Source organism: Crinia signifera, chromosome 1 (assembly GCF_055691185.1).
Source record: "Crinia signifera chromosome 1, ASM5569118v1, whole genome shotgun sequence".
NCBI lineage: Eukaryota > Metazoa > Chordata > Amphibia > Anura > Myobatrachidae > Crinia > Crinia signifera.
Genome location: NC_139217.1, coordinates 362,744,912 through 362,760,911, shown reverse-complemented (window position 1 = coordinate 362,760,911; position 16,000 = coordinate 362,744,912). Strand labels below are relative to the sequence as shown.

The following is a 16,000-nucleotide window of genomic DNA, read 5'->3' as shown; positions in this document are numbered from 1 at the left end:
GGGAGGCCTCTCCCAGCCATATATAAGTCGTGAAGGCGCCAAAACTTGTTGTGGGTGTAGTTTGGAGTGTGGAGGAGAGAGGTGCAGTGTAGAGTTGGTTGGTGTTTGTTGGTGAGTTGGTTCTAATTGATTTCTGAGTGTGTATTGTTCTGAAAGTTGTCTTGTGCTATTGTTTGTCTTGTCCTTTTAAAAGTTTGTCACTTGTTATTTTTCTTTTTTGTTCCAAAGTCGATATTTGTGTGTGTTTGTGTGTGTGTGTGTGTGTGTGTGTGTGTGTTTGAGGGAAGGAGTAGGAGTGTGTTTTGTGTTGTTTGTGTTTCATTTATTTTGTGTGGTAGAAGTTTGCCCTCATGTCTGAGAGTGGGGAAAGTTCCATGGGTGAGGTGGAGGAGGTGCCTGATGTGATGGTGGGTGACGAGGAGCTGGATGAGGAGGAGGATGAGGAATATGTGGCTGAGGAAGGTGAGGGTGAGGGTGAGGATGAAGAGGATTCTGAAGTGCCTGTTGACACCCCTGCTGGCTCCAAGAAGGGGAAAAAGAAAGCTGCTAAGAAGATGCCCAAGTTCTCAGCGGCTGAAAGCACTGCCCTTCTGCACAGTGTTATCAAGCATAAGGGCCCACTGTTTTTCCAGCCAGTGTCCGCAGCACGGAAGGCAAATATCTGGAAGGAAGTAGTGGAAGCAGTCAATGCTCATGGGACTGTTGTCCGTGACTTTGCTAATTGCAAAAAACGCTTCTACGACATCCGTCGGCTTGTCAAAGAGAAACTGGTTAAGGAGGGGAAGCATCGTCGCCGATATGGGCCCAATGTCCCATCCCGTATTGACTGGAAGGATTATGAGCGGGCAATGGCCACTCTGATTCCAAAAGAGATTATCAGCCCACCTGGTGTGGTTGATTCCGATGCCCGACATGCTGGTGAGTATTGGTAGTTTTATCATAGCTATGATGCAACATAACATTTTATTTTGTCACAACCCTCATTGTTTAGTCACCAATGAGCCACACACCCAGTTCATTATCACTGTAATGTACACATGCTATACACCTCACATGGTTTAGTTGTTTGGGGCGAATTTTTTGATCTAGACATTTGGTCGACACAAGCAGTATGTTGACATGTGAAGGTTACAACTTGTTTGCATTACAACACAATTGCACAGGTTAGGTCTGCACAAACAGTGCAAACCACAATACCTCACAGTCATGTAAATGTTCTTTTGTGTGAATTAATTTGGTGTTATTGTAGTTTAGTGTAACCAGCTAAAATGCTTGTTTCAAAATCAAAACCATATGCTTTGCATGGGGACAGATGTCTTATGTGCTGTGATAAATTGATTTTGTTGTTGTACATCAAAGTGAGATCTATATTGCTGTGTAAGCATTAATCAGCCAGTATTAACCCTGCACAGAAATGCTAAAACTGCGGCCAAATTAATGATTTCCACCTGTAACATCTGGCCCACCTGCAGTGCACATGCTGCACTCAATCTATTAATTAGGTCTGGTTAAAGTGAAGCTGATTAACATCATTAATGCTTCCCCACATTGGTGCTTGTGATTATTTCAATGCTAAAATCAATCAACATACATACATGTATGTCATGTTTATGATGTAGTTTGGAACTGATCTTATATAAATGGGACCGGTTTACAATTGTTATGTATGTTTGTGGCTGCATTTTCAGATGCAGTGTTTATGTGTAGTCCTCATTGTCTTATAATTTGTTTTTTTGTAGGTGTGTTTGCATTAATCGTTGTGCTAACTATTGTTGTGGTATCCCATAGCAACGCCTGTGTGTTTTTAACATAAACCTTATTCCAATGACAAATGTTACGGTTTGCATTCAACACTCAACATCCATTAATATTGTCTTGGTAATTAGAGGCATTATTGTGTGTTGTGCATGTGTAAACATCATGATACAATTTTTATTGTTTACAATACACATTACAATTGTGCCAACATTATTGGAGTACTCTTGTAATGTAGGTGTCATGTTTATCTATTGTTTGTGGTAGTCTCTGTTTTTATTGTTGTGGCTGCTTGTGATGCTAATGAGGATGTGTTGTGGTTGTGTCATTTGTCATCACAGCTGCACGTGAAAAAAAAGGAAGGTCCTCCTCTCCTTCTGGAGCCAGCAAGATCTCAAAGGCCAAGCAATGGGAGACATCCCCTGTGGGTTCAAGGGGTCCCCGGGCCAAAAAGTTGAAAGTACTGCCAGCTTCAGTGCCTCAACATGACTCTGCGGAATCAGATGATGACACAGGTATGTTTTGTAATTGTGCCATTGTCACATTCTTTTTCAACCCCCACAACATTATGGATGCGTACAAATATATAACATGGTAAGCCACAAATGGCATGCCAATCAGCTACTGTGTCACAGACTGTGTTTGACAAATGTGAGACGGGATTTGTGTGTTTGGCTGTGTAGCTCTCCATTGTTTCACTTGGAAAGTGTACATATGTTATCGCTGTCTCTCTGGTGTTGAACTTATGTTTGTCTTTTTTTATCCATACAGCATCCCCTGCTGCATCGCGGTCTCGCACCGCAAGGACTCAGAGCCGTTCAGTAGCTTATCCTGCCCAGGGGGATGTATTTGGTGGGGGGAAGATAGGTGTGTGTTCTGACAGAGCCATCTCTGTCTATCTCTCTCTCTCTGTCTCTGTCTCTCTCTCTGTCTCTGTGTCTCTCTCTGTCTGTCTCTCTCTTGGTGAACTTATGTTTGTCTTTTATTGTCCCTACAGCATCCCGTGCTTTATCGCGGTCTGGCACCGCAAGATCTCAGAGCCGTTCCATTGCTGATCCTGCCCCGGGGGAACTATTAGGTGTGGGGGAGACAGGTGTGTGTTCTGACAGAGCCAAAATCCTCTCTGTATCTGTCTCTCTGTCTCTCTCTCTGTCTGTCTCTCTCTCTGTCTCTCTCTCTCTCTCTGTCTCTCTCTGTCTCTCTCTCTCTCTCTCTCAACTTATGTTTGTCTTTTATTCTCCCTACAGCATCCCGTGCTTCATCGCGGTCTGGCACCGCAAGATCTCAGAGCCGTTCCATTGCTGATCCTGCCCAGGGGGAACTATTAGGTGTGGGGGAGACAGGTGTGTGTTCTGACAGAGCCAAAATCCTCTCTGTATCTGTCTCTCTCTCTCTCTCTCTCTCTCTCTCTCTCTCTGTCTCTCTCTCTCTCTGTCTCTCTCTCTCTCTCTCTCTCTCTCTCTCTCTCTCTCTCTCTCTCTCTCTCTCTCTCAACTTATGTTTGTCTTTTATTCTCCCTACAGCATCCCGTGCTTCATCGCGGTCTGGCACCGCAAGATCTCAGAGCCGTTCCATTGCTGATCCTGCCCAGGGGGAACTATTAGGTGTGGGGGAGACAGGTGTGTGTTCTGACAGAGCCAAAATCCTCTCTGTATCTGTCTCTCTCTCTCTCTCTCTGTCTCTCTCTGTCTCTCTCTCTCTCTGTCTCTCTCTCTCTCTCTCTCTCTGTCTCTCTCTCTCTCTCTCTCTCTCAACTTATGTTTGTCTTTTATTCTCCCTACAGCATCCCGTGCTTCATCGCGGTCTGGCACCGCAAGATCTCAGAGCCGTTCCATTGCTGATCCTGCCCAGGGGGAACTATTAGGTGTGGGGGAGACAGGTGTGTGTTCTGACAGAGCCAAAATCCTCTCTGTATCTGTCTCTCTCTCTCTCTCTCTCTCTGTCTCTCTCTGTCTCTCTCTCTCTCTGTCTCTCTCTCTCTCTCTCTCTCTCTCTCTCACTCAACTTATGTTTGTCTTTTATTCTCCCTACAGCATCCCGTGCTTCATCGCGGTCTGGCACCGCAAGATCTCAGAGCCGTTCCATTGCTGATCCTGCCCAGGGGGAACTATTAGGTGTGGGGGAGACAGGTGTGTGTTCTGACAGAGCCAAAATCCTCTCTGTATCTGTCTCTCTGTCTCTCTCTCTGTCTCTCTCTCTCTCTCTCTCTCTCTCTCTCTCTCTCTCTCTCTCTCTCAACTTATGTTTGTCTTTAATTCTCCATACAGCATCCCGTGCTTCATTGCGGTCTGTCACCGCAAGCATTCCGAGCCGTTCACTGGCTACTCCTGCTGATCCTGCCCAGGGGGATCTATTTGTTGTTGAGGAGACAGGTGTGTGTTCTGACAGAGCCATCCTCCTCTCTGTATCTGGCTCTGGCTCTCTCTGTCTCTCTCTCTCTCTATCTCTGTTGGTGAACTTATGTTTGTCTTTAATTCTCCATACAGCATCCCGTGCTTCATTGCGGTCTGTCACCGCAAGCATTCCGAGCCGTTCACTGGCTACTCCTGCTGATCCTGCCCAGGGGGATCTATTTGTTGTTGAGGAGACAGGTGTGTGTTCTGACAGAGCCATCCTCCTCTCTGTATCTGGCTCTGGCTCTCTCTGTCTCTCTCTCTCTCTCTATCTCTGTTGGTGAACTTATGTTTGTCTTTAATTCTCCATACAGCATCCCGTGCTTCATTGCGGTCTGTCACCGCAAGCATTCCGAGCCGTTCACTGGCTACTCCTGCTGATCCTGCCCAGGGGGATCTATTTGTTGTTGAGGAGACAGGTGTGTGTTCTGACAGAGCCATCCTCCTCTCTGTATCTGGCTCTGGCTCTCTCTGTCTCTCTCTCTCTCTCTATCTCTGTTGGTGAACTTATGTTTGTCTTTGATTCTACATACAGCATTCCGTTCTACCACCTCAAGGACTCACACCACATCCTCATCCCCTGCCTTTGATGTGACACATGGGGATTTTTTTGATGTGGACATAGGTAAATTGTTGTCCTCTTAAGTGTGGTTGTATGAAAGTGTATATATGTTTGTGTATTTTTGTATCTTATCTATATATATATATATATATATATATAGATAGATAGATAGATAGATAGATAGATATATACAGGTTGAGTATCCCGTATCCGAGTATCCGTTATCCGGCTTATTCCGAAAACCAATCATTCCTGCAAGTGATTCCCACCATTTTTTTGGCCTTACAATTCAATGGGGACATTTGTAACAGCACTACTGAGGGAATGATATGTAACTGGCACTACTGGGGACATGACATGTAACTGGCACTGTATATGTGCAAGACAATGATTGCTTGCCATTAAAATTCAATATCTGAGATAGTACACAAATAGTGAATCATGTTTTGAAACCTTTCATTTTGAACCAATAAAATCTATCTGTGTGTATTTTGTGTGGTATGACAATTTTTTATTTGTGTGTATTGTATGTGTTTATACAGCATACATGCAAGATACTTCAAAATAGATTATTGACAAATTAAACAATTCCCAAAGACGGAATAATCCATTATCCAAAATTCTCCTTGGCCCCAGCATTTTGGGTACGGGATACTCAACCTGTGTGTATGTGTGTGTGTGTGTGTGTGTGTGTATGTATATATATATATAAAGAGATATATGTGTTGTTTTATTTTTGTAAAACACATGTATGACAATTGCTATTAATTATGCACAGTATCAGGGCCTGCTGCTGGTCGTGGCCATTTCACCAACACATCGGCAACGTCAACGGTGTCGGTGGCCCCTCAGGACACTGATGTTGCTCTAAATACAGGTACATTAAGAAACAGATTATTGTACAACCAAATGACATGTGGTAACACTGGTATTTTGGGATGATTGATGTTTTGCTATGTTTTTTGCCAATGTAGCAACTGCATGTGAGCCAGACTCGTCCCCTATGCTTGGACCAATGATAATACGGCCACCTGTCCTCACCCCACAACGGCAATGCACTCAACAAGAGTACTCCCACCAAGGTAACAATAGATAATGGTGCACATAACACATCACATGACCAGCTCCAGGAGAAACACAATGCTTAATTCCTGCACTCCCATCTCATGTATGTTTAAAAGTGTGTCCCAGTCCAAAACTAATGATCTCCCTACTTCAGCACAGGTGATGGGAGGAGGGACGGAGCAGCGTGGCAGGGCATGGGAGAACAGCACTGATTTGTCGGGCGCTGACCTCCTGCCCAGCGATCGCTGGGGGAAGGTGCTGGTCGCAGGAGCATGCTCCTGCGACCATCGACCATGAAGGGCTGGCCGCGGGAGCGCACTCCCAGCCATCTATCAGCGGCTGCACATGAAAACACTGGCAATCTGGTTGTTGTGCAACCATTTTGCCAGCTATTTCATACATAATTGCACCCGTGTGTACGCAACATAAATGTTGCAGTTTTTATTTCACAGCACTTACATCAAACACATACCATCTGTAAGTGTGTACAGAACTTATAACACTTTGCTGAAAAAAAAAATTCTCTGCTCATGGCATAGGGTTACCACCTTTCCCCTTTAATTCCGGACACATATTAATTACACAGGTTCTGTTGAAGTTTAAAACCAGGTGAAATGGAGTCTTGAAGTCACCCAGCCACAGAACCTGTGTAATTAATATGTGTCCTGAATTAAAGGGGAAAGGTGGTAACCCTAGCTCATGGCCTTCACTACTAATTACTGGTTGTTAGCACCGAATTTGACACACCCTTGTTTGGCCAGCTCATCAGTGCAGCAGATGACATCATTTATTCATTAGTGTGAAAGTCCAGAAGGTTACTGCTTTTCATGTTGGTTTTAGCCATTAGCCATACAGTGTTGTCAACATTATACACACTACCTGTATTTTTTAAGTAACATGTGACCTGCTAATTGAATGTGTATTAATGCTGTGCATCACTGTTATTGGTTTTGAAATCACAGCTTCAATCACATACACTGTGAGTGCTTCATGTGCTCTTTTGCTGCGGCAGCATTATAAGTGGACATACATGTAGATTCTGCTCTCAGCAAACCAAAATGTCCCAATCCAAATTGGATAACCCATGTGCAGCGCCGGTGGGGCAGATGTAACATGGATATGAAGTTTTGCAATTTTGTATGTTTTAAAACTCCAGTGCAGCCTCAATAATGTGCTTATTTTAAAGAACACAGCACTTGAGATTTCTGCTTCCACATACCCCAGCCAAATTTCGCTCACTCTGCACATGTTACATCTGGCCCAGCTGCACTGCACATGTTTTTAGCCATGTTGATCAAAAATTTGAACTACCATCATAACAGAATAATAGGCATACTGCAACGGTAATGCTGTGTACACACGGGGGCTATAGGGTCTGAAATGGCTGGCAATATGGTCGCAGGTGATATACTTTACATCATAGCCTTAATTATGAGTGAATATTTGAGCACACACCTAAGTTGCCTTACATAATAGATGTATTGGAAAGTGCTCTTGCTAGTGTTAGACTAGAAAAAGCTAATGGACTAATAGTAATGATATATGCATCCATTTTTGTAGGTGCAGACGAGCCTGATGTGAGTGCATCAAGAGAAGAGGCGGAAGACATGTGGCCATTGCGGGAAAACACCCCATCTCCCCCACCCAGGCGAATGCCACATAGCCCCCAGCGGACTTTCAGCCCCCAACCGCAAGCTGCTGGTCCTGCCGCAGATTTTTTCACCAATTGGGCTGCCCACCAAGCCCGATGTGAGGCAACCTTTAAGGTGCAAGCAGCACATCTAGAGAGGCTACATTTGGAAACAGGACGCATTGCCAGAACACAAGCACTTCTGCATAAAGACAATCGCACCCTGTTGAAGTGTGTGACGGCAATGCGGGTGGAACAGATGACATTCCAGAATCGAATGGTGTCGCTGATGGAGGCCCTATGCCAGCAACACACTAGCCATACCCGGCTATTTGAAGACATATCTGGGTCATTACGTGAACGGAATATGATGGCGGGCCAACAAAGCACCACATCGCAGAGCACCACATCGCAGAGCACCAGCGCTACGCCCCTGTCTACTCCCCTCCCTTCACCAACACGCCGGTCAAGCCGGCAATCTGTGAAACAAACCCCAAATGTAAAGGGGGCAAGGCCTTCAAAACGTGGGGGTAAATAATGTTGCTTGTGTACTTTTTTGCATGATGTTAATGCAAGAGTAAACTTTTTTTGCTTACCACATGTTCTGCTTGGTATTACCTTTTATTGACCCACAGCACATCATCTGACATAAGGTTGAAATATTTATTGCACTACACAAGCGTATGCACATCTCTTCACAGTACACATCGGAAAAAACTACAATGTTTGTGGTCACCCACATACACACACAACAAAAATTCAGTGTTTGCAGATGTTACATTCACATCATCAACATTCCTGAGGAAGCCGAAGAAAATGGACATTGACACCATAGAACACCTATTAGGAATAAAAAAAATACATTAACACATGTAAAAAAACAACACACATATAAATATAGCTTACACTTAAGCCGCGTACAGACGGGGGAGATAGATAGCTCAGCCATATATTGCTAGCAATATATGGCAGCACACTATATTGCTCTGTTTCTCCTTTTCATCATGGACCACAGATGGTCGATGATGAAAGGGAATCTCTGGTGGCAAATGCCGCAGACGTCATCAGCTGGTTGCAAGAGCAAGGTCCTGCGACCAGCGATGTTTATTTTGTGGGAAACCCACCTGCCAAATGATCGGCAGGGCACACACCCATCACTGCCAATATGGTTGGCTGAAAACCCATGTCAAGATATTTCTGCCCCATATTGCCCCCGTGTGTACACAGCTTTACTTCTACACAGTATAGTACATGCAAACACATCTCGCAATATAGCCATGTCATCATTATGTCAACTATTTTGGCATTGTAGACAGAAATCTGGTAGGCCAGCTCTTTATAACAATTTGCCCTAGCTGTGTGTGAGGAATCCCGGGAGGCTGCAGGAGAGAAAGACAGGTAGGTGTAACATGCAAACTACTTCATGGTGATGATGCCTGTGAGAGATGACAACAATTAGTATGGCATGTCAGCATTGCAATGTACAATCCAGACCCACATTAGTTAACACTTTGACATATAGGAAGGACATAATGTAGACACATGATTTGTGCAAAACTTACCATCCACATGTAGCCAAGCAGAAGTGAGGCAGACATCCATGGCAACTGCAGCACAGAAATCCGCACCCAAGCTGTGTGAAGGTGGTTGTGATCAACATCAGCATATGATGTTGGTTAATGCATGATGCTTTCAGCAGTGAACAATGTACACCAAACTGAAAAAATAAACCAAACTAATTGGAACCCTTAGGTAACATTTCAGACAACATCAAACATTACACTGAAACAATACTTACACGCAAAAGAACGGCCAGCAAATGACATCCAGGTACCAGGGAGCCCAGGAGAACAAGGCCCACACACATTCAGCCTTCAGAACCAAAGTGCACAAAATATATAAGGTTTTTAGAAAATAACATGTATTGTTATGTTGGTGTGGCTTGAAATGAACATTTACAGTTAAGGCATCAAGCATATACATTAGAAAAATTGTACATTATGTAGGTTCTACTATTACAAAGGTTACGTAGACACCACTAATGGTAGACATGTGAAGGCTATTGATAAGTGTAAATGTGGCCACACACTAGAAAGATCTGCCACTTGAAGATTTGTGCATAAATTAGCCTTGCAATCTTTTGTTGGTGTTGGACAAAATAATTTGGTGAAGCGGACATCTTTATCAAAGATATGTGTAACATTTGCATGTGCGTTGCTAGGGATCTTTTGACAAATATACTGATCTTTCGTGCAGCACTTAACATCCTAATATTCTGCTAAAGATCCACAGGAGCACACATCTGACTGAAATGGTGAGATGTATGACGGCTTCTCGGACCACATTTGACGATATATCGGTCACATGTTTAGAAATTGCATACCAATTTTTTCTAGTCTGTGGCCACCTTAACACTTATTTATATTGTGACCCGTGATATGTGCATAGAGCAGGGCTGGGCAACACCGGCCCTCCAGATGTTAATGAACTACACATCCCAGGATGCTTTGCATTAGTTTTGCTATGTGCCCATGCTGAAACTGATGCAAGGCATGCTGGGATGTGTAGTTCATCAACATCTGGAGGGCCGGTGTTGCCCAGCCCTGGCATAGAGGATGTGTTGATTGTTGCCCATATGCCATTGTTACTCACCACTAAAGGATGCCTGGATGAGCTCATGGCGAATCTGCCGCCCAGACGCTGTACTCCATCTATCACCAGATCTTTCATTTTCCAAATCAGTCTCACTGTCTTCTCCGCCCTCAATGTCTGGTAGATCTTGATCCAGACAGAGGTTGTGAAGAAAACAGCAAGCCATCACAATTTTCGAGACCTTTTGGGGGCTGTACAACAACAAGCCACCAGACTTATCTAGGCACCGAAAGCGAGATTTTAATACACCAAAGCATCTTTCTATCACACATCTGGTGGCCTTATGTGCACGTTGAAAATTGTGATCTGCTTCAGAAAGGGGGTTAGACAGTGGAGTAAGGAGCCAGGATAAACAGGGAAACCCCTTATCACCTGAAATTTCGAAAAACAAGATTAACACACCTCACTACATGATTTAACAAGGACACAATTTAGGGCAGAAATGCTGCATGCATAACAATATTTTTGGTTGTGGAAACATGTAGAAATCTCAGTACTTGCATCTTCTTGCACATATATAAGTATTATCAACATGCATTATTGATGTAAAGCAGCATACAAAACCACAACACCAATCTATCAATCAATCAATCAATCTATCTATCTATCTATTTGTAGCTATCTATCTATCTATCTAGCCCCTTATTCAGATCTGATCGCAGTACAAATTTGTTGGCAAAATGGGGAAAACCATGTGCACTGCAGGTGGGGAAGATGTAACATGTAAAGAGGGAGTTATATTGGGGTGAGTTATTTTGTTTATATGTAGGGTTAATACTGCCTGCATTATTTTACAATGCAATTCAGATTTCAGTTTCAACACTCCCCACCCAAATGTAACTCTCTCTATACATGTTACATCTGCGCCACCTGCAGTGCACATGGTTTTGGGCATTTTGAGAACACATTTGTACTGCAATCAGATCTGAATAAGGGCATATCTATCTATCTACTTGTAGTGTGGCCAGGCACAACAGGTTGGTGGCTGGGTGCATTAGTTGACGGCAATGTCGACTTATTTGGTATTGAGAGGCGGTACTCCAACCTTGTTGTCCAATTAGACATACATACAGCAATGTTTCAATGCGTGTGCATTACTATCCGGCTATATATATATATATATATATATATATATATATATATATATATATATTTTTGCAGATGGGTCTATGATAGACCAGGCCGGCACTCCAGAGACTGACGCAAGATAATAATGTAGACTACACCATGTCGGCTGCGGTCCGCAGCCGACATGGTGTAGTCTACATTATTATCTTGCGTCAGTCTCTGGAGTGCCGGCCTGGTCTATCATAGACCCATCTGCAATTATCTACATTTATGGCACGGTCACCACGAGCAGCTGATTATTTCGCCAGAGTGCAGGACCCCTGGATCCCCTATATATATATATATATATATATCTATATATAGATATATAGATATATAGATATATAGATATATAGATATATAGATATATCTATCGATAGATAGATAGATAGATAGATAGAGAGAGACTGAACAAGAGACTGAGAGAGAGAGACAGAGACATTTGCCTATGTATATATGCATACACACACACACACATTGGCAGAGAGATAAACACACATGTGTAATCAATTCCCCATATATCACAGACTACAGTTTATACACTATTAGACACTTACCCAGTAGCCAGCCCTCTGCCATTGATCCGGCTTCAAACTCATCAAAGAGGACTGACTGGCCGAGGATGTAGGAGTCATGACATGAGCCAGGGTAGCCTGCAAACACACTCATGATCTTAAGATTTGCATCACAGACCACCTGCACGTTGGTACTTGTGCTTCCATGTCGATTATAATAGGAACGGGCAGTATCCCGAGGTGGTCTCAGCGGAATGTGTGTGCAGTCAATAGCACCAAGCACATTGGGCATGGATGCAATGCGATGGAATGCTACCCTAACATCATGCCACTCTGTCTCCTGGCTTGGGAAGCAGATTGAGGCATCTATATGTGGCTGAAGGGCTTCAAGCACCTGGGTCAGGTACCTGGACAGTGTGGGCTGAGACATGCCAATGCCTTGGGCAGTGACATGTTGAAAACTACCAGACGCCAGAAAGTACAACACAGCCAGCAGTTTGTGCAGGCCTGAGACAGCGCATGAGCGTCCTGTCACAGGATCTAGCTCCAGTCTAATGAGGCCATACAGACGGAGAATGTTGGTACGATTAAGCCGGAACATCTGTATAACCACATCATCCGGCAATGCGTCAAAACATAAACGCGCCCTAAATAAACGAGGCCGACGCAGCCTCTGTGATACCTGCTGGACCTGCTGGTCATGCTCAGTTTCATGATGCTGGCGTCTTCTTCCTTGACACAGCCAAGACATCAGCTGTCTCAAAGCCCACACTGAAGCACCCTGAAATAGCATAGTGGCCCTTATTCTAATCGGCACGGTACGGCCCGCGTGCGGCCGTACCGCCGATGTTTTTGGTCTGCACATGCGCAGAGGTCATTCTGCGCATGTGCAGCCCCCTTCGCCGCAGACGTCTTTCGTCCGCCGCAAAGGGGGCGTATAGGGGCGTGAGAGGCATCATGCCCTCATTTCCCGATGTGTACGCCCCGCGTTTCATGGGCGTTCCCATGCAAACGCGGGGCGTATGCATGGTAATGAGGGCATGACGCCCTCATTACCATGACATGGGGGCGGAAAGCTGACGTCGCCGGATGTCAGCTTTCAGCCCCCATACAAGCTACCACACGGACGATTGTCCGTGTGGTCTCAGCTTGCGGGAGCTGCCGCGGCGTGCGGCCCTGCCTTCGATGGTCGACGACCATCGAATGCAGGGGGCAGCTCCCACCATGGTGGAGGCGTACGCCTCCACCATTTTTGTGCGGATCGCCAGCCGTCCGTGTAAGGACGGCCGTGGCGATCCGTCTGGTGGGCGGCCCTTGGTTTGTGCGGTCGGAGCCCCGTGTGCGGCTCTGACCGCACCAACCAGAATAAGGGCCATAGTCTGCCATGGTAGAAGTCAGGAAGTGTTTGTAGGTGGATATTAGGCTTTTATAAGGCACACATTTGTGATTACAAAGGTCTGTGATGTGATGTTAAAATGATAACACATGTGTTCCATTGAACCAGGTGAAATACACTTCAAAATACACCTTGTCAAGGAGGGTGTATTTTGTTTCACAATTTTTTTTACGAATCGTAGGTGTTTACGAATACGATTTTCCAAAATCACGAATACGAATTTTTAGTACATGATGAAAATACGCCTTGGCAAGGCAAAAATCATTCGTATTCTATCGATGGTGTAGACTTTTCGTACACATGCGTAGTTGTATTTTGAAATACGAATACGAACTCGATATGACAAGTTCACGCCAATAAAAATTTCACGAATCTACGATTTCTTCACTTGATAACTTGTCATTTCACGAATACGACTGAAATTCACGCCAAATTGCCTACGAATACGACTTTTTACACTTTTGAAATACGAATCCATTTTGGTAAATGTCCCCCATTATGTCTATCTTCAACTGAGACATTTTATTCTATTTATTCTTTAATTAATTATTCATTGTCATTGAATATTTCCTGCTCTAACATTCTGCTATATGTAAGATTAACATCATTATTGTTCATCCTTTTATTCTTGATTTTTGTTCATGTATTATAGGCATACTTTATGTGATGCTGCAATAAATACTTTGTTTAAACTATACATATATTTTTATTTAGTAAGACAACGATATTTCAGGCCCTTTACCAAACATTCCTATCAAAGGGTTAGTTGTGCCCGAAATATTGCGACTATGATTTTTATACAGTATATTGAATAATATATATTTCTACTTATCAAAGCTATACTAATAATCTACTGTACTTGCCAAAAACTTTCCCCAAAATGGACAGAAACCCCATCCAAATAATACACCTGCTTGTGGCAGTAGAGTTTACTGTGATCTCCGTGGTTTAAGTCAATTAAACAGATAAAAAAGTACCTCCCTTAAAAAAGTAAAACCTGCTTCAGACCTTGAACTCCAGTCTGGTAATGGAAAATTGTGGGAACCATCATGGGGTCCCCCTGTTTTCCAATATCAGACCAGGCTCAGGAATCCGGGGCTGGTTATGTCTTCGGGTTGATTTTTAAATTTTTCATTATTTGATTGACTTTTATCCCTAAGAAGCACTGCACAGATTTTAGCTTCCTCTTTGCTTTACCATTGTGTTTTAGCTTCTATTTGCCTTTAGTTTTCAACTGTACGATCAAAACCGACAGCAATTACAACTGCACAATTGACTTAGGGTTTCAAATGAAGTTGATAAATGATAGATTATAAATATATGAATTGAAATCAGCAATTTTTCCTATTTTTTGGGTGAACTCGACTAGCTATATTATATCACCTGGGTGAAAAATATGGCATAGTTGAAAACAACGTCAATCAGCAAAATTGCTGAGAATTCACATGATTTTGGCAAATTAGAGGCCATTTTTCTCCTGTTTTTGCGTCTGTTTTCGACCATACCCATTCGCCAAAATAAAAGTGAAATGGCACAGATAAAAATGTACTAAAAAACGGGTGAAAATGCCCATGTTTGAAAACTGATTGGCGAATATTTGCTGTTTTTTTTTCACCTGCTGAAAAACTTGGCCAAGATTGAATGCCCCCAAATGTCGGTCGATTTAGACTGATTTTAAAATTGAAAAATGTACCTTCACTAAGCGTACTTCCAGGTGTCTGAGTGCAGGTGAAACCTGAAACAATACAAAATTGTCTCCAAACACCCTCAATCAAGATAGAGACTAGAGGGTGGTGCTGAATACTGGGCGCTCCCCTTTGTTTGGGAAAAACAAAGGGGAGCGCCCAGTATTCAGCACCACCCTCTAGTCTCTATCATTGTTTATTTTGGGGCTCTTTTTGGGAGAGCTCTTACGGTGCAGATCAGGCTGATCCTCCACAATAAGCGCCACGTTACTCTACTGCCAATATATCCATAACCCTCAATCAAGATATTTGGCGGATGGAGACAGTACACCTATGAACCTTTGGACACCGTATGAATAGGTTATGTATTCATCTACCATTTTCTTTCAAGTTTTGGTGTGCACTGTATGAGAACTGAAGTTAGCGCTAGTGGTTGCATAATACTTTTTCCTGAAATGTGTATCTATTGTCTGTGATTGACAAAAACACCAATATTATAACAACCTAAGCTGCACATCTTTTGTCTTGCGCTCAGATCTAGGATTCACCTATTTGTCTGTATTATGGAAGAAACTGCAAAATCTTCAAATGATGGATTGCAGATTGCTTATGTTTAAGGACCTTTATTGTCAGGATGAGAAGTGTAGGACAGTACGGGACTGCACTTGCTGAGTACAAATTAAACTTGAATTTGATGTCTTCCACTTTTTTATTAAGACTTAACCTGTATTAACAAAGCCATCCAAGTTTAACCTTGTCATTATCTAGTGTCCACAGGCAATGAGTGCATATTTAATTTTTATGTTTAGGTGGAGAACCTCTTTAACATTTTAATTCTATAATATTTAGAACAATGGTAATGGGCATAGGTCAAATTTTACAATTGCCTGTCGTACTGTACAAGTGGCTTGTATCCAGAGGTGATTTCCAATGGACTCATATTTGGTTGATTACTGGCATTTAACCCTGCTCACAACTCTTATGTAATCAGGTGGGAATTCCACAGCAACAGTGGAAGTAAAAGCCATAGAGAAATATATGTTCTCCTGCCCTATATGCTGTATGATCTGGATATATTGCATTAGAGTAGTGGGTCATATCTTCCTGAAGGTGCTAGATTGATAGTTGATCTTGATAATATATATATATATATATATATATATATATATATATATATATATATATATATATAAAAATCATTGTTTTCTATAATCTTGTTCTCTCTTTAAACGTAGGTTAA

General features: G+C 43.0%; 1 protein-coding gene and 1 long non-coding RNA gene across 2 annotated transcripts; one reads left to right on the top strand and one right to left on the bottom strand.

Moving 5' to 3' along the window:
- The first annotated feature begins 250 nt into the window (after positions 1 to 250).
- LOC146007805 (uncharacterized) lies at positions 251 to 8,005 on the top strand. The gene is made up of 15 exons (XM_083146459.1): positions 251 to 918; positions 2,097 to 2,270; positions 2,527 to 2,622; positions 2,753 to 2,848; positions 3,003 to 3,098; positions 3,279 to 3,374; positions 3,539 to 3,634; positions 3,789 to 3,884; positions 4,023 to 4,127; positions 4,242 to 4,346; positions 4,463 to 4,567; positions 4,684 to 4,773; positions 5,489 to 5,587; positions 5,685 to 5,792; positions 7,336 to 8,005. Exons 1-15 carry the CDS (start codon positions 351 to 353, stop codon positions 7,941 to 7,943), a joined length of 2,538 nt encoding a protein of 845 aa, XP_083002585.1. The 5' UTR covers positions 251 to 350; the 3' UTR covers positions 7,944 to 8,005.
- Positions 8,006 to 8,102: 97 nt separating this feature from the next.
- Positions 8,103 to 9,575, bottom strand: LOC146030601 (uncharacterized). The gene is made up of 3 exons (XR_014456096.1): positions 9,204 to 9,575; positions 8,968 to 9,122; positions 8,103 to 8,245 (listed from the first exon to the last, which is right to left on the bottom strand). It is a non-coding gene; the product is annotated as an uncharacterized LOC146030601 (long non-coding RNA).
- Between the last annotated feature and the right edge of the window lie 6,425 nt (positions 9,576 to 16,000).